At 49.5% G+C, this 23160-nt stretch overlaps 1 protein-coding gene across 1 annotated transcript in view; it reads left to right on the top strand.

The window, feature by feature from the left end:
* The window catches only part of PCSK2 (proprotein convertase subtilisin/kexin type 2), a 220561-nt gene extending 200399 nt beyond the window's left edge, over window positions 1-20162 (top strand). Inside the window, exons 11-12 of the mRNA XM_010972898.3 lie at window positions 5871-6098; window positions 17184-20162. Coding sequence (XP_010971200.2) covers window positions 5871-6098; window positions 17184-17670 — 715 coding nt within the window. The 3' untranslated portion in view covers window positions 17671-20162. The remainder of the gene's footprint in view (window positions 1-5870; window positions 6099-17183) is intronic.
* Window positions 20163-23160: the final 2998 nt, after the last annotated feature.

Below are 23160 nucleotides of genomic sequence, written 5' to 3'. Positions count from 1 at the left end.
GAAAGCTTTTCCAAACCAATGTGAATGCAATAAACAAATTATCCTGCCTAAATGTATGCCCATTGGGACCATGGCAGAGAGAGAATGACACTTTCATGGCTCCAGGGGACAAAGGGAAGCCATTCCTCTGTCCTGACCAGTCACCACCTTCCTGTTTCATTTCATAAAATGTTTTCTGCCAAATGCTTGAAAATGCCTTCTTGAGTCACAGGAAATATTGCTCACATTTCCCAGTGTGACCAATATTCGAGAAATTTCAAAGAATTTCTTTAGTGGGGGTGGGGATTATTGCCACCTTCAAATATTTCGAGTTCCCTCCATGACCCTGAGTTTCTGGGTGGTTCTAGAGGGCTGAGCTAGGTTTGCAGGGTAAATGTCATAAGGAGGCAAATTTGTAGCCGAGGAGAACCATCCATAATAAAGCAACCCACGTATTGGACTAGAGCACCGTTTCCAAAACCGCCCTTGCAGGGGTTGGATTTTCCCATGTGGGTGCTATCAAAGTGTAACAGACACACAGAAAAATGCACAAATATTAGGTGCAGCTCAAAGGCTTCTTACAACGCGAACAGATCCAGGTCAACAGCACACAAATCGAGAAACAGACCATCACCGAGACTGCTACCAGTAGGCCCTGTTTTGTCCAACATTATGTTTAGAGACTCCTCCGTGCTGTTGTTCACACTCACAGAGTACCACTCCGTTGTGTAAATGGGTATTTGGGCTGTTTCCACGTTGGGGCTGCTATGAGTAACACTGCTGTGAGCGTTCTGCTGCTGTCTCTCGGTGAAGATGTGGACGCACTGCTGTTTGGTGTGATGAGGGCTCAAAGAGCTGAGTCATGGGGTGCACGTATGCACAGGGCTAGTAGTTTTCCAGAGCTGGTGTCGTCCCTGACACCCCCTCCAGCAGTATGAGAGCTACAGGTGTTCCACATCCTTGCCAGCATCTGGTAAGCCTTCTGCACTTCAGTGCTCCTGTGGGTATTCATGCGAACTGCACCCAAGTTTTCCTTTACATTTCCCTGGTCGCAAGTGAAGCTGAGCGCCGGGAGAGGTTTGAGAATGATAGATTCCCATGGCTCCGCCAAGAGTCAGTGAAGACAAATCCATAGGGATGAACAGCCCAGGAATCTGTCTCTTCAATGCCTTGTTCAGGGACTGCTAGAGCAGCCAGCCCGTTGCTGGGCTGCAGTCAGGGGTGCGTGGCCTCCAGGAATAAGGCAATGGCTCTGTGAGCCTCTGAACCAGGGTTCTGTTGTGCAGAGTGTGAACATCAGACTCTTTGCCTCTGACTGGGTGCCCGTATTAGATCAAGATTGAAAACAAGAAATCTAAAAACAGTAGATAAACCAAGACAGGGGTTTATTTTTCTGTTATGTGAAAGATAATACAGAAGTAAGGAGCCCGGGGTGAGGGTACTGGCGTTGCCACTGCGAATTAGGGAATTTGTCTCTTTCTAGATTTCTGCTCCTCGACCTTCATGTGATCTGGGTGCTGCTGGAATGCCAGCCATCATGTGCACATTGCAGGCCAGGAAAGGGGAAGAGCAAAGGGAAAAAAGAAATCCATCAGCTGAATTGGCACTTTTTAAAAGTTTTTCCAAAAAGTCACCGAGTGACTTATTTCTCATTAGCCAGAACTGTCACATGACCACCCCCACCTGCAAGGGAGGCTGGGAAATGTAGTTTTGTAACTGTTCTCTCCTTAAATCCCCTTTGCTGTCTTGATTATTAGGAGGAACATGTGAATTGGGCTTCAGAGAATTTGATACCTAAATAGAAGAACTCTGAAAGACAATGGTCTTTCAGGGGTAATCCTCACAAATTAGGGAAATTTTAAAAAAAAAAAAAAAGTCAGTATTTTGTACCAGTGGGAAGTGAGTAAGCCAACTGCAGGTTCTGGCGAGTGCAGGGTTCTGTAGGCGATACAGTGCCACCAGTTCTTCATGGGCAAAAAATTCACTTGCCAGGACCAGCTTTAAGTGGCTTAGGGAACAGCCCTTCCCGAGGTCTCCCTGATGCAAGATTCCTCTTCCAGCTACGTGAGGCCAGTCTCTCCCTGGGCTTCCCACCTGTTGTTCCAAGGTCCCCACCCTCCCCCCACCCAGGGTTTTCTCCACACTGTCCTGCATGACCTCTCTCTTTGGAGCCTTGGTGTGTCCCCACGTCTTGCCCTGGATTTGGCTTTGACCTCAGGGGATGGGCTCTCTGAGTGGAGAGCCAGCTGGTCCACCCTGAGTAGCTTAGGCCCAGTGTGCTGACAACTGAACGTTTACCCGAGAACATCACAGGGTCCTATGAGCACTTGGATCCAACCAGTGAGTTCCTTGCCAGCTGCACAAGTGTCACCACTACTGATCATTCACCTGGGGCTTACTCACACATGACCTTGTGGCAGCTCCCAGCTTTGCTCCTCATGGTCGCACCTGCAGCAGCCTCTGACCAGTGTGGTCCTGCCTTCCAGTCCCAAATGCCTCGATTCCATTTTCCCAGGTGATGGTCTTAGAGATCAGATCATGTGTCTCTCTGCCCTTACGGTCTGTCACTGAGACAAAGTCCTGGTGTCCTAATGTGTCCTCCTCTCCTGCCTCGCAGCTGCCGGCTCCACATCCCTGACACGCACGGGGCTCCTGCCCTCCTGCGCTCTCGTAGGCTTGTCACCCGCATGACACTTGCCTTCTCCCGCCTCTACATCCTTCCTTCCAGGACCTTCTCTCCCCTAGGAATCCCCTCCCCCTTCCTTGTGTTTCTATTCAGTCATTCCTACTCACCCCTTTGACTTTGGCTTAAAACACCACTTTCTGAGAGATCCTTGCTGACCCCCTGGACCAGAGTTTCTCAAATTCACTGACGATCAGAATCCTTAGAGTACTTGTAAAGAATAGATGCCCTGGGCCACACCAGGTCCACAGACTCAGAATCTCCAGGAGCTGCAGTTTGAACGAGCATCCTTGGTGCCGTCAGGAAATTAGAAGCACCCCCACCCCAAGACCAGGTTTGCTCAAGCCTTTCGCAGGTGCTTGGACAAGCCCGTGGAATTACTGTCGCTGGATCCTGTCTGATATCATCATTTTTTTCGTGTTTGGTTCACATATGCAGCCAGGGTTGTGAACTGCCATCTCAGACCAATGTTCTCAAACATCCCATGTGCAGAAAAATCATCTGAGGGGCTGTTTTAAGTGCAAATCCTCAGGCCCCCAGCCTCCAGGATGCTGACTCAGGACAGCTGGTGTTGAGGCCAGGAATCTGCATTTACCACTAGTCCCCACGCGATTCTGATCACCACGGTCTGTGAGACCCCCTGGCTGGGATAACTCGGGGCTCCACTGCTGACTCCCCCAGAATGACAGCCCTCCCTGTTTAAATAGTGAGTTTCTGTCTGTCCCCTGGGCTGTAGGCTCCAAGAGGGCAGAGACCTTCCTATGACAAGCCCAGAATTAGTGTAGAGCCAGGACGTGGTACTCACTCAACAGATGCTCATGGAGTCTCTTCATTGTGCAATACCTTTCTGTATATCGGTGTCTTATTTTCCCAACTATTACATAAAATATTTGAGAACATGTCATGTTCCTTGTCCTATAACACAGTGACTTTTATAGTGTAGATATTCTGTCAATTTATTTTCTATGATGTACTGGGTGTCACCTGCAGTTCTCAAACTGCTATGGGAGCACTGAAGCTCAAAGCAGGCTGGTGAGATACCTGTTCTACATGGCGTTCTGTCAATTCAGAAACTGCTCAGAAGGGAGGAAACAGGAGAGACCCAATTTTACTTTTCAGACATAAGCAAATGGCTGTCCAAACAGTGCCAGCAGCTCAGTCACATTGGAATATGGACTGTGCTCTGGTTTCTCTCAGAAGTGAGAGCATCCTTGTTCTGACACATTCTTGCCCCATGGGGATAAATCCATGGAGAAATGTCTAGCAGGGTCCTTCTCCTGCGTTGGGAAGCATAGCATGTTTGTGACAGAACTCCCAGCAAAGATGAGAGCCAGCCAGCCCTCAGATCCCCTGGAGGTCACCAGGTCCTCATTCATCGACACTTCTAAGTTAAATAAACTCAGAATCCTGTTCCAGGAAAACACTGAGCTTTTAATCATAATTGACTTCAGGAAATTTCACACCATTCACCTGGCCCATATGTCCAGGCAAACTCACGTCCATGATACATTCTTAAACTTCTCAAATAAGCAGTGACCTCCCTTGAAACTGTCTCTTTCAAAGCTGAAGGTCTGCACATCAAGAGCATATGAAGCACCAGCACCTTCTGGCTCTGATTCAAAGCTCTGAACCAATGACTGTGGAGTGTGTTGCAGTTTTATCAAGGAGTGATGGTGTTCCTCGTCCTTTGAATCATTGGACTCTAAGGAGAAACATAGTGCAGGGGTTTTCCAACTTTTTTGACCATGAGTCTCGGTGAGAAATTTTGCAATGCAACCCAACACACACCTCAGCACACACACACACTCACACACATACCACACCCCACACACACACAACTGACACACACACACCCCACACCACACACATACATACACACCACACACACCACACACGCACCACAGACACACACACACAGTTTCTCATGTTACATGCTGGCTATTACCCTTTCTGTTCTATTTCATTCATGGATCATCCCATCCATTAAACCACTGGTTCGCAACCTTAGCTGTCTACTGGAATGACCTGAGAAGTGTTAACAATTTCCAAAGCCTGGGTCCTAGTCCCAGAGATTCTGATTTAATTTTAAATTCTGAGGTGTGACCTGGGCAGTAGGATTTTAAATGTCCGCACTGGAAGATTTAATTGTGCAGCCCAGGTACATAACCTGTACATCAGTTGGTTTCCTAGCCCATAAATGGGTCACAACTTGCAGTCTGAAAAACACAAGCATTGAATAACATTAGACAGCAATTTTCAAAGACAAATCTGCAAGCAAACTTCTTTATTCGCTCAACGAGCAGCGTGCCAAGGGCTGTCCTGGGCGCTGGGGATGCAAATAAGCTGCAGCTATTGTCTCTGCCCTTGAAGAACTGACTGCTCATTTCCCAAATGGAACACTCCAGTGTAGCCAACACCCAGATCAAGAAACAGAGCTCTGCCAGCACCCAGAAGCCCCCTGTGTCCCTTCCAGGCACACCCACCCCACGACTAACCATTAACCTGACTTCTAACAGCATAGATTCGTTTTGCCAGTTTTTATACTTTACACAAATGGAGTCATCCGGTATGTTGTCCTCTGTGGTGTCTTTAGGTCAGCATTCTAATTGTGAGAGTCACCCCCATTATTCCAAGTAGCTAGAGTTTTCCCATGATCATTGAAGTACAATGTTCCACAGCCTATAAATACCCCTCGGTTGGTCGTTTTACTGTGGATGGGCGTTTGGGGGCTTCACAGTTTGCACCTTTGAACATCCCAGTACATATGCCTGGTGAATATAGATGCCCTTTTTTGTTGGAGACCTGCTTAGACATGGAACTTTCGGGCCATAGCTTAAGCACATGGACAACATTAGGAGTCAGAGCCAAACTGTTTCCCAATGTGTTTGCAGTAATTCACACTCCCATCAGCAAAGTGCCCACCTGCCCCACATCTTTTCCAGCACTTCGTATTGTCAGTCTGATTCATTTTAGCCATTTCAGTCTGTGTTAGAGCTCACATTTGCAATATGCTTAGTAAGAAAGGGAAGATTTTTTAATTGACACATATGTATATCAATATTCTAAATCGTGCATGGAAATCTTCCCTTGACTTGGGGGTTCATGGATGTTTCAGGGGTCTAGGCGCTATCTTAGTCATCGGGTCTCTCCCCCTCTCTCCCACCCCACTTGCCCTTGTTCTCAAACTCTCTCTGCCTCCGGGACCCAGCCTGGATCTGACCTGGAGAGACGTTCAGCATCTGACTGTGCTCACCTCCAAACGGAACCAGCTTCACGACGAGGTGCATCAGTGGCGGAGAAACGGCGTCGGCCTGGAGTTTAACCACCTCTTTGGCTACGGGGTCCTTGATGCAGGCGCCATGGTGAAAATGGCTAAAGACTGGAAAACCGTGCCTGAGAGATTCCACTGCGTGGGAGGCTCCGTGCAGGACCCTGAGTAAGTGGGGGCAGCAGTCCTGCTGCTGCGGGTGGAAAGTACCCCAGAGGTGGCGCCCCTCCACTGGGGACAATAGCAGATTCCCCCTCTGTGTCATCCCGAGATGCACTAGACTGGTTCAGGGACAGCCAGCTTCCAGGCAGAGCTGTAGTGTCACACACCTCCAGGGACGCCGTTTACATAGGACCAACTGGGTGCCTCAGAACCCCTGCTCTAGGTGTGACGCTTTTCTGTTTCGGTGGTTTATGCTGTCATTTTTAAGTGCACAGATCAACCAGCGTAACCAGCTCCCAGATCAGTAAACACCATGACCAGTGTCCCAGAAGGTCCCCGTGTCCCTTTCCATCATCATATCCCCAGGAGTCAAACCCATCCCTCTAAGTCCATAGATTATTTTGCTTATTTTATGCTTCATATAAATGGAATCGTACGTCATATTGTCCCTTGTAGCTAGGTTATTTTACTCAGGATGACTTGACCGTGTTTAGTGTGTATTTGTAGTGCATTTACTCTCATTACTGAACAGTGTTCTGTCCTGGGACTGTAACACTATGTATTCATTCTACTTGTGGGGCGGTATAAGGACCTGGTTTGATTCTGGGTGAGGTGGAGAGCCCTTTGGAGGGAGCTGAGTGCAGGGTTCCCCACACAGGAGCCACTGGGCCCGTCATGTGTACCTACTTCCCTTCCAACTTCCATCATGGCAAGAAAATTGGACAATAAGGAACCCTCTTTATTTCTCTCCTCACTGGTCCATCAGTAAGATGAAATAACAGTTCTCATCATTATTATTTTTAATTACATACAGTGACATGCACAGAGCTTAAGCGTATTATTTGAATTTTGATAAATGTATACAACTGAGTAACCACCCCTGATCGACTGACAGAACATGCCATCACCCTCAAAAGACCCCTCGTGCCCTCTTCCAGTTAACCCCCACATGCCGTGGACAACCATTGTCTTCATTCCTGTTCCTGTAAGTTAACTTTGCCACTTCTTGGACTTTAACTAGAGTCACGTGCAGTGGGTGTTTCTATGTCCAGTTTCTCTTATCCAACATTATTTTCATGAGATCTGTCCCATTGTTGGGCGGAGTAACAGCTCGTTCATTCTCACTGCAGGGTAGTATTCCACTGAGAGACTGCACCGTGATGTATGTCATGTAAATAGTCATGAAATCTGTCTCTTTAACTACCCCGACCCAGCCTTATTTCTATTGATCACCTGAGCTTGGCCAGAACCAGACCCTGTCGCGGTACCTCCTCCCTACCGCTCCCTTTGGTCCCGGATTCTCTGCAGCTTTTGCAGTCAGTCACCCTGAGCTGTAGTCAGGTCCTGATTTCACCAGGCTGGACGATACTTCCGACCTCCCTGAACCTCTGCTTTAGTCATTCTCAGTGTTCGTGCCCTGAGCCCTTTGGGCAGGATAGTGAAGTCTGTGGACTGCATCTCAGGATAATGCTTTTAACTACATTAAGATAAAACATATAGGACTACAAAGGAAGTCAATGAATGCTGAAAATCAGTTACAAAAATTTGTTTTAAAAATTTGAGAATGAAGTAATTTGTGTCCTTCTTTTAGCAACACATTAAGTAAAAAGCTCATGGTGGCAAGTCTAATGGCCACGATAATTTCAGAGCAGTGATAAGGACTGAAATGCTGCTTTAAGACGCCTTCAGTGATTGTGATGGGATATGAAAACCTCTGGGCCATTTGATGACAAACTCTGAGGAAGTGCCACATACTCCTCGGGCATGTGGCCTGTGTTCATAATCAAAAAAGAAGCTACATTCCTCTGAGAAGTTAGTGAAAATTAATACGTACCGTTTTTTCCACCTAAATTTTTACCACCCTGAAACAATAGCCTTTTCATTCTCTCCTCCCCAGTGAAGTGGAGCTGGTATCTCTTTCCTCCCCAGGCTGCTGGGAGGCTTTACTGGGACAACAAGCTCTCACAAAGCTGGCTACCGCACATGTAACCCTGCCTTTCCCCTCCTCCATGCCTTTAAACACTCCAGTGTCACACCTGTGGATAATAATCCCCTAGAATTACATAATAATAATCTCCTAGAATTTTGGATACAGTAATTGCCTGACCCTTGCATGAATTCAAAATTGTGTATCCTTGCAACCTACAGCATCCTCCCACGGGCCAGTGTCCTCACTGTCCTCTCGCTGAGCTCCCAGGAAGTGGTACCGAGTGGCTACGGCAGAGCCGTGTGTATCTTCCCACGGACCAGTCCATGATCTCATAAAGGCAGCTCCCAGCGGCACAATGTGGGAAAACAAAGCTTTAGCCCAATGTAATCACTTCTTTTAAAACAGAGCTGCACAAAATATAAAATATTTTAAAATACAGAACAATAGCTGCTCTGCAGAGTTCCTACCGGTTTTCCGGAAGCTGCCGTGCACACACATCATTTCTGTTCGTCCTGGTACCCTCTGCTTGGGAAGACAGGCTTCCCAGGGACCCAAACAGGTTGGCTGACCTGATCCAGGTCCCTGAGGCTGTAAGTGTAAGCGAAGGAAGGGACTGACTTTTGTGGGGAGCCTGCTCTATGTTGTACACTTTACATACACATCAGTGTCACAGCCACCCTTGGTGTCGAGGGTGTGCCTCACCTCAACAGTCAGGATGTCAATACTTTGCAGTTTTAACGACAAATTACCCATGTTATGTCTCAGGGAGAAGCGCCTACTATGTGCCTGGCCTGAGGCCTTTTACATACACCTTCTGTATTGAATCCTCATCAGCGCAGGAGGTACGTGCGATCGTGACTTTTTACAGGGGAGGACGCTGAGCCGCAGAAAGAAATGTGCTCAAGGTCACAAAGGGCAGGTCAGGACCTGAGACAAGGCCCATCTGAATCCAAACCCTGGGCTTTTCATTACATGACATTGAGCTCGGTGGTCCCCGCTGTGTGTCAGGCTCTGCATTAGAGCAGCCCCGCTGTGAGCTGGGAGGTGTCCCTGCAGGTGCGAAAAGGCTCAGGGGGGAGAAGGGCAGCCTGAGGTCACCCGGCTACTCGGCGCCCAAACTAGGATTTGAATCCAGGCCCTCTGACCCCAGAACTCCCCCTGCGAGGGGCCTCTCAGTGCGCCTCAGTGATTCTCTGCTGGAGGAGGTGAGGGTCAGCGCACATCGGGTCTGGAGGGCTTCTTTCAATAACAATTCCCCCTGGGGACTCTGAAACACCCACCTGGGGGCGGTCCCCCTCCCCACACTCCCTACCTGCTCTTCCAGTGACCCCGTCCAGGCCAGGGTCTGCAGACAGAGCCAAGCTAGGGAACCACCGTCCAAACGGGGAGCTGAGTGATGAATCCTACGTTACCCGCAGTCAACATGCAATGGCGGTTGACAGCTGCGTTCCCCTTGCTAGAGTTCACAATAATTCTCAGAGTGATTCAGAAGCATCAGGAGACTTTCTGCAGCGGTGGAATGCTCTGTATCTGAGAGTTCGATACAATAGCCTGTGGCTGTGGAGCGCTCAAAGTGTGAATGAGGGTGACCAGGGAACCAAAGCTTCTGCTTGACTTAAGCTCAGCTCCTTTAAGTTGAAAGAGCCCCGTGCGGCTCGTGGGCTCCCGTCTTGGACAGCTCAGCTCTAAGGCGCAGCCGACAGAGACACCGTGGCAGGAGGGCTGGACCTGGTGCGGGCAGAACGGAGAGTGCGGGTTTCATACATCAGCCCCGGGAAGGGGCGGGTCGCTGTGGAGCCGGCGAGGAAGCCTGGCCAGGGCCTGGCTTGTTCCACCCCCTGCTCAGCCCCACGCCCAGACCACAGGACATGCCGGCAGCCCGGACAGCTGTCTGCCTACGGGCGGCCCTGGGAGAAGGCGGGCACAGAGCTGCCACCTGCTCACAACGGCTCCGGGACAGTCCCTGGGCCGGCACCTTCTTCTACTGTCTGACTTAATCACAGGAGACTGGGTGAGAGAACAGGCTCAGAAAGATAAAGCAAAAGGCCCTGGTTCACAGGGCCGGCAACTCCGTCTGCAAAGCCCTGGGCGCTGGAACTTCTTTCTCTCACTGCGAAGAGGGAGAGACTTGCAAAGAGGGACTCGCCAAGGGAAAGCCGGCGTTCGTGCCTTTGCAGACACTGGGCCAGCAGCAGGCGGGGGCCAGAACGTTCTCGCGGGCAGTGCGCAGTGTGACCAGAGCAGGATCGACAGCTGGTTGCGCATCGGCTACGTCCACAGTTAACAAAAGCTGCCATGGCTGCAGTGTTTAGGGGAAAGAGCCCTGGGGCCCTGTCGGTCAAGGCACATGTTGATATCAGACCTTATTCTCCAAGACTGCCCTGGACAAACAGGTCCGCACAGATCCTCACACTCTGTGCATCTGGGAGGGCGACGTGGAAACGTGAGCCTGTTACCAAACGCGAGTGCCCAAGGCACAGTGAGGCCAAACAAGAGGAAATGTCAGAGTTCGGAGCAGGAACAGGTTTATTGCAGGATCAACCAACAAGAACGAGGGGCTCATGACCCCCCCAAAAAAAGCGCCAAACTCCCTAAAGGGTTTCAGCTGAGCCTTTTTAAAGGTGAGCTGAGGGCGGGGAGTCCCGGGGTATGTGATCAGCTGTGCACAATTCTGACTGGTTGATGGTGATGAATCCTCAGGTGCCAGAAGGCCTGGGGCCACATGCTCATGATCATCAAGGAGTACCTTTCTTCCATTTGGTCATGGTTTTTGGTGTCTGAAAAACTCAGGAATTTTTTTTTAGTGGAGGCACTGCAGATTGAACCCAGGACTTCAAGCATGCCAAGCACATGCTCTGCCACTGAGCTATATCCCACCCCGAAACTCAGGAAATATGCATGAGATGCTGTTATCTGGGTACTTTGGAGAGGAGCTACAGCAGAGGATGTGGGGGAGGAGTCTGTCCCGGGAAGGCCCCACAAGGTCCTGCTCGGATACGGGCCGCGATGAGCGACCACTTCTTTCTCGCTCCAAGAACACTGAACACTCTGTCATCATCCATATACGTGTTGAATTTGGAGCCAGAGGCAACACTGGAAATAGGCTGTCTGACTCCATCATTTTACAGTTAAGGAATCTGAGGCCCTGAGATGAGACCTTCCCAACAGCTCACAACTGGCCGGGAACTCATCCAGAATCAGCAGCACTGATTTTAATGAAAGGAACCTCGACAGCTGCTCCAACACTAACTCACCTCGGGCTCCACGAGGAAGGGGCCTCATGCGTCTTGTTCACTGGTGTGTCCCCAGTGCCTAGAACAACACTTTGCACTTAGCAGTCACTTGACTGGTATTGTTGGAATGACTGAATATTCAGCTGGCATCACCTGGGCACAAGCAAGATGTCTAAACAGTGGCCATAGGACCTCCAGAAGAGGCAGAGAAATTCCAGGGGGTGGCCCCGCTTTGCAGGAAGGGCTCTGCAGCCCCTCTGTGCCCCCTGCTCCTCCATCCACCCCTCACCTGGATTTGTTCTCAGATGCAGCTGAGTGCGGTCTGGGGCGGGCGTGCTTGTCAGGGAACTCAGGCACTGGACCAGGAGGTCCTGAGTGCAACGCCCAGGCTGGCTGTGCCTCTGGCAGAAGAAGCTTTTTATCACCTGGAATAGAACTTCTCAGGGACGAGGATGGAGGGGTCCACAGCCCTGGCAGCTGGCACTTTCTCTGATGTGTGGGGCTGCCCAGAAACAGCCGCTGAGCCGCTGAGCGGCAACTGTCAGGTTTATGAGTTTCCTTGGTGTTAATCTTCCCAGAGAGGCAGTCAATTTGAAAAGCAATTTTCTAAAGAGGCTTTATCAGGAGAGTCAGTGAAGGGTGCTTGACTGAAATAAAAGGGAAAATAGAACTGGCTGGGAGCATCTGCACTGGACCAGCCAAGTGCAGTGAGTGCAGCAAACTCAGGCCCCGCCGGCAGAGGCCACATGTCCCCAGAGCACACTATCCTGTGCCGGCCGCCCCCACCCTCCCTGGTTCACTCAGCTCCTTGAAGGGTGTGGCAAACTCTGGATTTTAAATGAATGTGGAAATCAGTTTTCAAACCTGGTGTGACTGCCAGAAGCAGCCTGGGAGAGAGAGAAGAGGGCGTTCTCGGCTGCGTGGATGTGCACAGGTCAGTTCTGAGCCGCAGTGTCTCCTGTGTGAGTTAACGCCCCCCCCCCGACAACGTGACGTGGGAAAGAGAGAACATCACAGTGACCGCTGTTGTTCTTAAGTGACCGCCACGTAGCAGATGTCCCAGGCACTTGGGGAAGCACAGCTCTCATTATTCCAGTCACTATTCTAGCAACACAACTACAGCTTCGTAACGACTTGCTTTTATCACACAGCTGAGGATTGAGAGCCCACAGAGCAGTCCGCAGGCCCCCGGAAAGCAATGCCCATTTCTAGGCACAAAGCCACTGAGCCCTCATTTGCCGCACTATGCAATAAAATGAAGATGGTAAGATACACCTGGGCCCCCCAGTTTGCCCTTATAGGACTTGGGCACCAGGCTTTGGTACATATTCTCTGAAAGTTCAGAGGGTGGCTCATCCCTTCCAGTGGGTGCCTCATTTTCTGCAGTGAATGTGTTCCAGGACGTGGCCTCTGGGGCTAGCTGAGGGTCTCTGCAGAGTTGCCTTCGGTTTCACAAACCACCATCTCCTATTTCAATCTTCTTATAAACTGACTTTTCCTGAGCACCTGTCCCCTGTTCCCTTAAAATAAGAATGAATCGTACTCCTTTTCTTCCTATAAAAGCTACACACGGTTGTGGAAGGAAAGTCAGAACACACAAGGCAGCAAGAAGAGGGTGAGAAACACCCACGAGGACTGCTCCCAGGCCCCTGATGCCAGCGCACCTGTGAGAGGGGTGGTGTTTCTTTCCTACCAACCTTGCTGCCGCTTGGCTTCACACCAGACTTTCCATTTCAAGTCAATTTCAAAGTGACTTAACATTCCAAGGAGAGTCCAGTGGGATGCCACCTCCCAGGGGCCCCATGCGGGCAGTGAGCAGCTCACCTGGCCGGTCAAGATGGGGCGTTTGGGGAGCAGGCAGTTCCTCCAGGTGCTAAAAGAAGCCAGTCTCCCCAGGGGCCCAGGTGTCCTTGGAAGGACTTCTGGCCCCTAAGGCTTCTGGGATAATTTGTGAGTCCTAACCAGCCGTTCCCGCTCCAGCCTGTCCTTCTGCCTCTCCAGGTGCATGGTGAAATTCCAATCATTCTCTCAGCCTCCCCTCACCTTCCCAGCTCTCAAGCAAGACCCTGAGATCTGGCAATGGGCAGCCTTTGTTCCACTTCCCCCATGTCACCCTTGCCATCCTCTCTCTCCTTGTCCCTGTCGCTAATGCCTGCCCCGTGACCCCCGGGGCTCCTGGGAGAAGCACAGCCAGCCTGGGACATGCCCGCCTCCCTCCTTCTGCTGTCAGGGCTGCTTCAAGGCCTAGAATCCCGGGCACCCCTGCGATGTGCTATGTGACAGGGCTGTCCCCAGCCCAGGTCTGTCCCTACAGCAGCTTCTCAAGGGGCTTTTTTATTTAACTCGGCTTTCTAAAGAAAGCAAAAGAAGTAAGTGGGAGTGGCTGACCCCACATGGTGGAAGAGAGACACATTTGTAGGGTTAATGTGCCATGAACAGCCAACAGGCCTCCACGGCAGAGCAGAGGGATATGGTTATTTCCTTCCCAATCTGCTCTCTAGGAACAGATAACACCGGTCTTGGGTGGGGTGGCCTGGAAGCAGATTTTTGAGGATGAGTTCATGTGTATGCGATGTATTGAGGGGGGGCTTTCCAGGAAGAACCATAAGGGAGTGGGAGGCTCAGGATGGACAGAAGGCAGCTGAGCCAGATGTGGCATCAGGTAACATGTGGGTGTGGCCTGATCTACCGGGGGCTCTGGAGCATCAATAGGACCACAAAATTGCCCCACTTGGAGGCAAGGGCGCTGGCCTTATACATCCCCGTATCAGCCAGGCACCAGCATGCGCAGAACATATGACCTCCCAGATAAGGCAGCTCCCAGGGCCTGAGGGCGATTCTGCAGAGAAAGGGGCAGCTGAGAGCCTTTAGCAGCCAAAGCTCACACAGCTGTAGAGGGAACCCGGCCATCAGCCAGGGAAGTCCCCTGCGCCAGGGTGTGCTTGAAGGCTCTCAGGTTTAGCCCAATCCAGATCTCCTATTGTAAGAGGTCATCCCAGCCCTGGGATAACTTCTTTCTTGAGTGAGGGACCTTGTTCATTTACAGAAACTGCCAGCTTCCAATTTCCAGCTACAGTGGCCATTCCCATCTCTGATTCTTAGCCAGTCAAAGAAATCTTTTCAGATTTTCCCCAGGAAAGCAATGTCACTTCTCTGCCAGAGTTAATACAAATTGACTTATAAAGAGGCTGTCACTGTGTGAACTCTAGTCCGTCAGTGACCTGGGTGCAAATGGGGACAGAAATAAACTTTTTTAGAATCTAGCTTGTGTTTTGAATCCCGATGACAACAGTGACTACAGCACGTGACAAATGATTGGTAATGCTTTAAATTACCCAGGATGGCTGTTCTGCAGGGTAACAGCCTCTGGCCGTTGGCTTGTGAATTTCCTTCTTGAATTTTTCAAGGCGGGCTGTCCTGCAAGACACGAAAGGGACTCAGATGCAACACAGGACTCAGCCAAGGCCTCTCTCCCTGCTCTGGGCATCACTGTCAGCTTCTGTTGTCTCCAGGTGTACGTCTCAGGGACTTCCAAAGCCCCTGAAGCTCAACTCTAGAAGGAAAGCCTCCTTTCTGGAACTGCCTGCTTGTTTTTGTAGAAACCCAGTCATAAAATGTGGCATTTCACTCACAGCTAAGGTTCAGGACATTCCAGAAGCCTCCTGCAAGGTAGTTGGAAAACCTGCATAACAGGATCCAGTTTTCCCAAGTGCTTTTCCTAGAGCCTGTGAGCCAGGGCACAAACAGACTGTGCTCGAAACAGAAGCCTGAGAGAGGTTCTGGGTGGTGGTGGCGTCTTGATCAGGTTCAGATTGAACAAACTCAAACGATTAGCCTCTGCTATCCAGTACGGAAGCTACCAACCACATGCGGCTAGTTAATAAAATTAAATAAATTTAAATTCATTAAAAGTTCAGCTCCTCACACATACTTGTCAATTCCAAGTGCCCGAGAGCCACAATTGGCCAGTGGCTACCGTATTAGCACAGATGCAGAACATTTCCAGCATTGCAGAAAGTTCTGTTGGTGAGCGCCGGTCTAGACATTTGTAAATGTACAATGCATATGAATGTGTGTACATATTTTATCTTCACAGCCACTCTTCAAGGTAGGAAGTCATATTCCCGGTGTACAGGTAAGGAAAATGAACTCAGACAGTTCAGACGCCTTGCCCACAACTGGACCTTTAGTCTCCCCCACATGGCTTTCTGCCTGCATGCAGGCTGAAGCCCGCACGATCCTTAAGCATTCATCAGCTCACCTGTTAAGGTTCTGATCCTGTTCTGAGTAAGTAGCATCTTCTTTGAGAGGTCCAGCTAGTGGCTCGCCATCCTCACATCTCCAAAGCTGCCCTAATGCCTGCTCTCCACCAAACTGGATGATTTCCCCAGAACCTCGTGCTTGGGACCCCACCTCCACCACCATCCCTGGATCGCCATGGCCAGTGGATGCATCCTTCAGCGTCAGAGTCCTGCAGAGCACACACAGCAGGATTCTGTGAAGCTGTTTATGTATATATTTTTAAGTTCCTCACCTTCATCAGTGAGCTGCTGGGCATCTCCAGCCAGCCTCCCAGGTTTGTCACCTTGGTTCCAAGGGCAGCAGAGAACCAAGGCTTGGCTCTGAGCTGGGTGTATGGCTAGCATCTTTTTGTAGATGTGCTTTACAAGATATGTGTTTAAAAATATGCACCGATTTATTCTCCAAAATAAAAGCCATGTTCGGGGGGGATACTAACATGGGCAAAGGGCCAGGGGAGGGAAGTGGGACCGTGCTCCAGGCACTGGGCTCGGTGCTTTCCCATGTGGCCTTTTTCATTCTCACCAGACCCACCCACAGTGACATGAGACTTCAAGGATTTAAATAATTTGCCCAAGCTCTCCTGACCAGTAAGCATAGAAGCAGAATTCTAACCCAAATAGATTTATTTCTGAAGTCTGTAGTATTTCCTCTACACCATGTAATCCTCAAATGTAGCTTCCTTTACTACATTTCTGGTGCAAGAACCTTCACACATCTCACCTTCAAAGGAGGCCATCTCCAGAAAGGAGATCAGGTGTATGGAAAGACAGCTGACCCTCCACGGGGCTCCAGCTCTACGATTAACGAGACTCCCAAATTCCCCTGATCACTCGGCGGTCTGTTCTTCATCAGGATTAATCAATCCAACTTCAGCTTTTGTTTTAATGATAGTAATAACAATCACATTAGCAATAATCTCTCTTTATCAAGGTACTTAGTACTTTAAAAGAAAAGCATACACGCTCTTGTCTCGGTCTGGGTTGCCCCAAAAATAGACCCTGAAGGTACTTGGGTGCTGACCGTTTTTTGAGAGATGATCTCATGGAAAACAAGTGTGGTAGAGATGTCAACAGGGAGGAGGAAGCAATCCAATGAAGAATGTATTGATGATGCATTGACAGGCACGTTGCCACCAAGGGCAACTAGGCTCAATCCCACTGGGGACGTTGAGTTGTCCCTACTGGGAACCGGGAAGCCAGGGTATATTTTACTCACCACCTTCTGTCAGTCATCGGTAGAGGGTTTTCCCTACAAGATTATATCGCTGAGGCTTTGGGGCCAGCCTGCACACAGGCGGAGGAAGCTCCCACAGTGCAGGGAAGAGCTCCAGGACAGAAGGTGGGAGATGCTGATACCTGAGGTGGGATGCAGTCAGCGGCCACAGGAGCCGCGGCTGCAGGTGAACCCAGAAGTGACTTAGGAGAACTGGGAATGGTGTCAACAGCATTGCTACATCCCCCTTGGACCCAGAAGCTTCAGAGAGTGTAGGTGATGGGCTCAGGTCACACAGCTGCTGTAAGAATGACCCCAAAGCCTCTGCTCTTTCCCGCCCCCTAAGCTGTCTTCAGAAGCCCTGGGATGGTGTGCCCCTCCCCTGACCACATCTCCCCATCACTTTGCCCTCAGGAAAATACCATCCACTGGCAAACTGGTGCTGACACTCACAACCGACGCATGTGAAGGGAAGGAAAACTTCGTCCGCTACCTGGAGCACGTCCAAGCTGTCATCACGGTCAACGCGACCAGGAGAGGAGACCTGAACATCAACATGACGTCGCCCATGGGCACCAAGTCCATCCTGCTGAGCCGGCGCCCGAGGGACGACGACTCCAAGGTGGGCTTCGACAAGTGGCCCTTCATGACCACCCACACCTGGGGGGAGGACGCCCGAGGAACCTGGACCCTGGAGCTGGGCTTTGTGGGGAGCGCGCCCCAGAAGGGGGTGCTGAAGGAGTGGACACTGATGCTACACGGCACGCAGAGCGCGCCTTACATCGACCAGGTGGTGAGGGATTACCAGTCCAAGCTGGCCATGTCCAAGAAGGAGGAGCTGGAGGAGGAGCTGGACGAAGCTGTGGAGAGAAGCCTGAAGAGCATCCTGGGTAAGAACTAGCGCCGCCGCCTGGCCGCCACCGCCGCCGCACCTCCTGCCCGCGTTTCCGCCTCTCGGTCCTCGCTCCACACCCTGCCAGGCACCCCGCGATGACTGTCCCCCCAACACAAGCGATTCCAACTTCTTGATCTGAAGCTTTGCTCACTGTCAATGATTTTCATTACGATGGAAGCAATCTTTTCTATTCTATGCCCCAAATACAGTGTTCCTACCAACACGTATTTCCTATTTGTGACTCGAAGTTGTTTATTTGTGTCATTCAGGTAGGTGACATCCTGCAAACAGCCCTGGGACAGCTTTCCCCTCCATTTTCTTTCATAGAAGAGAAGAGAATGCATCTAAAATTGCACACACGGTGACTCCGAGGACATTTATTCATGGTCTCAACTGAGGATCCGTTACTTACAGAGAGAATCCAAGATTATGACAGAGGGTGAGATCTGGGTCTCTGATGTAAAGCACAGAGGCTGTACATCCTTTGGGGAAAGACGTTTTGACTTAGCAAGATTTTTCAGTGATGTAGATGAAGGTGGCATGATTCAAAAGATGCCATCTCTGAGAGCCCTAATTACCAGACGGGGAAGAGAGAGTCAGAAAGCAGGGGCGTTGGAAACCTTACCACCAATGCCGACATCGTAGCTCATCCTACTCACCAGCGTGACAAATGTAAAGTCTAAGTAGCTTGGCTGTCCTTTGTCCAGCTACTGCTCTGAGTTACGGTAAAAACTGCCAGAGGTGCCCAGTGTACTCTCAGTACGTGTAGATTTCATCCTAGCCCCAATTTTCTGGGGTTCCTCCCATAGCTCCCCAAAAGGGAAAAAAGGCAAGGCTGGACTGGCAACCTGGCTGGGAAAGTATAGCTTGGTCGTTTTTAACACAAGAATATTCCTCTTCCTAAGTCACTCTGGGGCTTCTTAAACTGATGGAAGCAACGGGCAAGGTGAGTATTTTTGACAGCTTCCCACACACCTGCTCGGGCTTTGATCTCCAAAATACGTGACTGGTGGGAAATGCCATACTTCCTCATGCTGTGGTTTCTTTGATGAGTCCAAGAAGTGGCCAATGTTCCATAAGAGGTGTGTGGAGGGCGAGGGGGTGTGTTTGAAGAGGGCTGGGGCCGTCTCCACCTAGGCCCCTGTTTGTACAGAGCCTCTTCTGCTGAAGGAGGGACAAGCCAGCTCAGCCCCCAGTGACTTGAGGCTTGACGGAAGCAAGAGGAGACCTCTGTAGGGGGAGCACTGAGTCACCATCTCGGCAGCTGAGCAGTCCAGGAGGGGGTTTACCATGCAACCCACAGGTGGCACTTTCCCTCGCCCCCACTGTCAACTCCAAATAGAAGTTTCCTACCCAAGGATTGGCCCCTCCTCCCCAATCCCAAATGCCCACCCGTTCCCAGGAAACAACTTTGTTTGTTTGATTTGATTCCCAAGAACCAATCAACCTCTTCCATCTCCACTTCTCCCCTCCCGTGGGGAGCCTGGTGTCTCTTTACTCAAAGCCAGCAGCACAGGAGCCTGAGGGTCCTTTCTCTGAAGGCGGCACCTCTGAGAGAGAAGCCTGGAAAACTCCTTTTCTTTCATTCTACCCCCCACATTGGCATGAATTTCTGTCTTCTCTAGCACCATGTGACCTTCTCTATAAAATGCTTTACAATGTAATATTTATGATTTTTAAAAGAAATTTATTACATGTCATGAAGGTCTTTTTAAACCAGTTTAGATTTAAAGAAAAAAAAATAAATGGATGCCATCAAAATTTCATTTTACATTAACAGTCTGAAAATAAACCAAAGGACATTGTGTGTGTATAAGTACACACAGAAATATGTATACCAATGCAGACTATATACACGTGTGTATATATGTGTATATATCTTTGTATACGCTTGTATAACTGTATATGCACACATATACCTAAAATGTGTGTATGCGTATTTATTGAAGAAACAGACACCATATTCATCTCTAAAAGAATATTCAGAGGGTATCAAGATGACTCTGGCTGAACAAAAAAGCCAGAGGAAATTCAGGTGAAATGTTCCTCGATTCCCATTCATCCACCTCTCTGTAATTTTGCGCCTCCCTGTATAAACATTGTGTCTTATATAGCAGCACAGATAAGAAATAGTTGTCCATATTTTCACAGTTATGGTATAATTTATGAAATTAGAGAGTAACTTATCAGCTTCTTAATAGAAATGGCAAGTTTTGATATGAGTATACAGTACATAAAAATATATATAGTGCTATTTAAAAATATTTGGTCTCTATTTCATTTTTTGCACCAGTATTAACACTAAAATATGTCTTGCTAGTGAGGTTTTTATGCTCCTAATGCAAGAGACAGCTATTTATAGTCATTTATTTTAAAAATGAAAATAAGTGAATAATGATTAATCAAGTTAACGTTGTTATTCTCTGTGACAAAATTTTATAAGCAAATTTAAAAATACATGATGTAAATTAGGAGATTCAACAATAAAACATTACCTTCCAGAAATTACGTGGGATGTGGTATGTATTACAGAAAAACACTTCCATCCATTCTGGGAGCAGATAATAAAAAGTCGCCGAAGAGAGATCCAGAAAGCTTGCTTTCATAAATATGTATGAAAGATTTATGATTAGCAAATAAATCATACACAAATTATGACCTGTAGCAGCATTTTTCAAACTCAAGTTACAACCATTAGCTGTTGTAACATAAATTTAGGGAGTCAAAACCAGCATTTTGGAATAGAATAGAGTAGATCATGAATATTAATGATAAATATTGCTTCCTGAGATATCTTTTTTCAGGAATGTGTGTGTGTGTCTGAGTGTGTGTATTGGCTCACCGTGTAAAATGAATTTCTTATTGTAAGTCGTGCTCAAAGGTCTTTTAGAAACACTATTCTGGGCTATAGTCTCTGGGCTAGACTAAGTTATACTGTAGTAACGAACAGTCCCTAAATCTCAGTAGTTTAACACACAGAGGTTCAGTTATCCTTTACACAAATTTCGCTGAGGAACTGGATGACTCCTCAAGGACACAGACCTCCATGCAGTGACTCAGGGATTCAGGCTGCTTCAGCCGTCAGTCTTCGGGTTTGTAATCACAACGCGAGGCTGCTACAGTCAGCAGGCAGGAAAAGAGAGCCCGTGGAGCCTCCTCCACTGTTCTGTGCTCAGCATGAAGGAGGCACACATGTCATTTGACCTGCTGTGTTTTGGCCAGTCCTGGTCAGTGACCCCACCTAAATGGGAAGCAACTGAGAGGCGTAGGACAGCGCATGGCATAGCTGGAGAGGACCAGGGTCTCTACCACAGAAAGCGTGATGTTTCTATAAAGCATATGCTTAGGTACTGATTACATGGATGATACCATGAACAGTATTACAAACTAGCTATAGCCCATGTGACCATGTGCTATTCTAGCCAATTTCATTATTAAAAAATATTAATATATTAATAATAGTTCATTGTCAAAACAATTTTCGGTTTTGTCCTAGGATGTAATACTCCTCAAACCCAGTTAGTAAAATCTCAAGACAGCCTATGGTTGGAAACAGATACTGAAGGGTGTAAGGTCCAGTATGATTTTGTGACAGATGGAAACACTGCTTTTCATCACTTAATTTCAAAGGCTTACTTCCCAAAGATGAAGTTAAAAAACTGATCATTCTTACAGGGTTACTGAGAACGGGATTCAGCCGCTGCTCCAGGAAGGAACTGCCACTGCCTGGGTGAAGTAGCCCTGCTGGGCGATGAGGACAAAGGAGGAGCAAGGCCCTTCTCCCTCCTCCAGCGTGTCCTTCCCCTACTGAGGAGATGCTGGCAATGCAGAAAGGAGGTCCCAGGTTCCAGCTCTGGCACCAGAGGGCAGAAAGGCAGGCTTAGAGCTAAGAGACTGGCACTTACAAATGGCACCCTGAGTTCCTGTGGTCACCACTCTGATAAACCACCTGCACCCAAGATCTTATCAGGGGTCTGTCTTGGGAGATACCCAACTTAATTCAAACCTCCGTAAGTTGCCTGTTGATATTGAACCTCATTCATTAGCAGTTTTCTTTGGGATCCCTGGGGTGGCAAGCAACAGAAACCAGCTCTAACTAATGAAAACAAGTAAGCAGCATGTCCAAAGCATGCAGGGTAGCTCTCAGAGCTGAAGAAAAGCCTGAAGAGCCAGCCTAAATCAGCCTAGAAAAGGGACAGAGATTGAAGCAAACTTGGGGATGGGGATGCACAGTGGGAACCGGTGGTGGCGGAACCGCCCTCCCCGTCACTGGGTCAGGCCAGGCACTTTCAGTCTTGGTCTCGCTGGACTCACACCTCCTATTCCAACAAGGGCTATAGTTTGGGGCACTTGCACACCCACGGGCAGAGGAAGGCAGGATGTCGTGAAGGTCAGATCAGGGCTGTAACCTGTGTGGGAGAAGCAGCTCCTTGATACAGGATCAGGGCTGCCACCTGAGGAATGGGAGGGGCTGCTAGGCAGACCCTGAGGCTGGGCCTGAGGTTGGGTCCTCCCAGAAGCCGACTCTGAGACAAGGAGTCAAGGTCAAGTCATTTATTTGAAAGGAGGCATGTTCATGTAGGGGAGCAGGAACGTGGGACAGGGAGAGGAGTCCCACTCAGGGCACGTGGGTGAGGGGGTTTCTCCGTGAGCATCTGGGGCTGAGGCCCAGCAGGGAATGTGTAGAACGTGCCTCGGAGTTACCCCATTGGGGGGGGGGTGGTGAGAGAGCTGGGGTGTTTGTGCACCTGGCCTCTCCACCCTGGCTGGGGGCTGCTCCTGGGGTCATGAACGCCCCAGCACTCCCAGCCTTCCCAGCATGTGGACCAAACATACTCTCGTGGACGTAGGAGCCCTGATGGCAGAGTCGCACATGCCAGCCAAGCTTGCCTGGGAGTGTAGGCATGAACCAGGGATCAAGAATCGAGGATCTGGGGGATCAGGGCTGGTCACTGACTCAAATGGTTGGAGAATGGGAGGGATGAGGATCCGGGATACGGCCTCTGTATGGGGGAGGCAGCACCGGAGAGTCTTGGTCCTGGACTTGAGGCTGAGTCGGGGTAGAGGAGGCTGGGGCCCCTTGGGATAACAGTTAAGACCAGCCACTCACAGCACTGGCACTTTGGGTATCTCGGGGCTGGTCAAAGCTCCAATGTTCTCTTGTCATCGATGTTACTGGGAGGCCTGCTCTAAGCCCATGTTTACTTTTTATAAAACTTAAGTGCTTGTTTTCAGAGACCTCACAGAGAGGAAAAGCCAGGAAATGAACTCATCCTGCAGCTCTCCTGGGGGAGACAGCACCAAGCAGGAAAATTGGAGAGGAGCAGCCAAGAAAATGAGCAACTGGGGCTCTGGGGCAGGGAAGGCGGCAGGCGGACAAAGAGCCCAACTGGACCCCAAAGTGTCCACCATGGCAGCCCCACACTTCACACAGTGAGCCCAGCTTTCAAGTTGAGGTGAAGCTGCCAGGAAATGGTGTTCACCTGGCCCCTGCCT

Source organism: Camelus bactrianus, chromosome 19, assembly GCF_048773025.1.
Source record: "Camelus bactrianus isolate YW-2024 breed Bactrian camel chromosome 19, ASM4877302v1, whole genome shotgun sequence".
Lineage (NCBI taxonomy): Eukaryota > Metazoa > Chordata > Mammalia > Artiodactyla > Camelidae > Camelus > Camelus bactrianus.
Note: the sequence above shows the minus strand (reverse complement) of the source record. Positions and strands in the feature narration are given on the sequence as shown.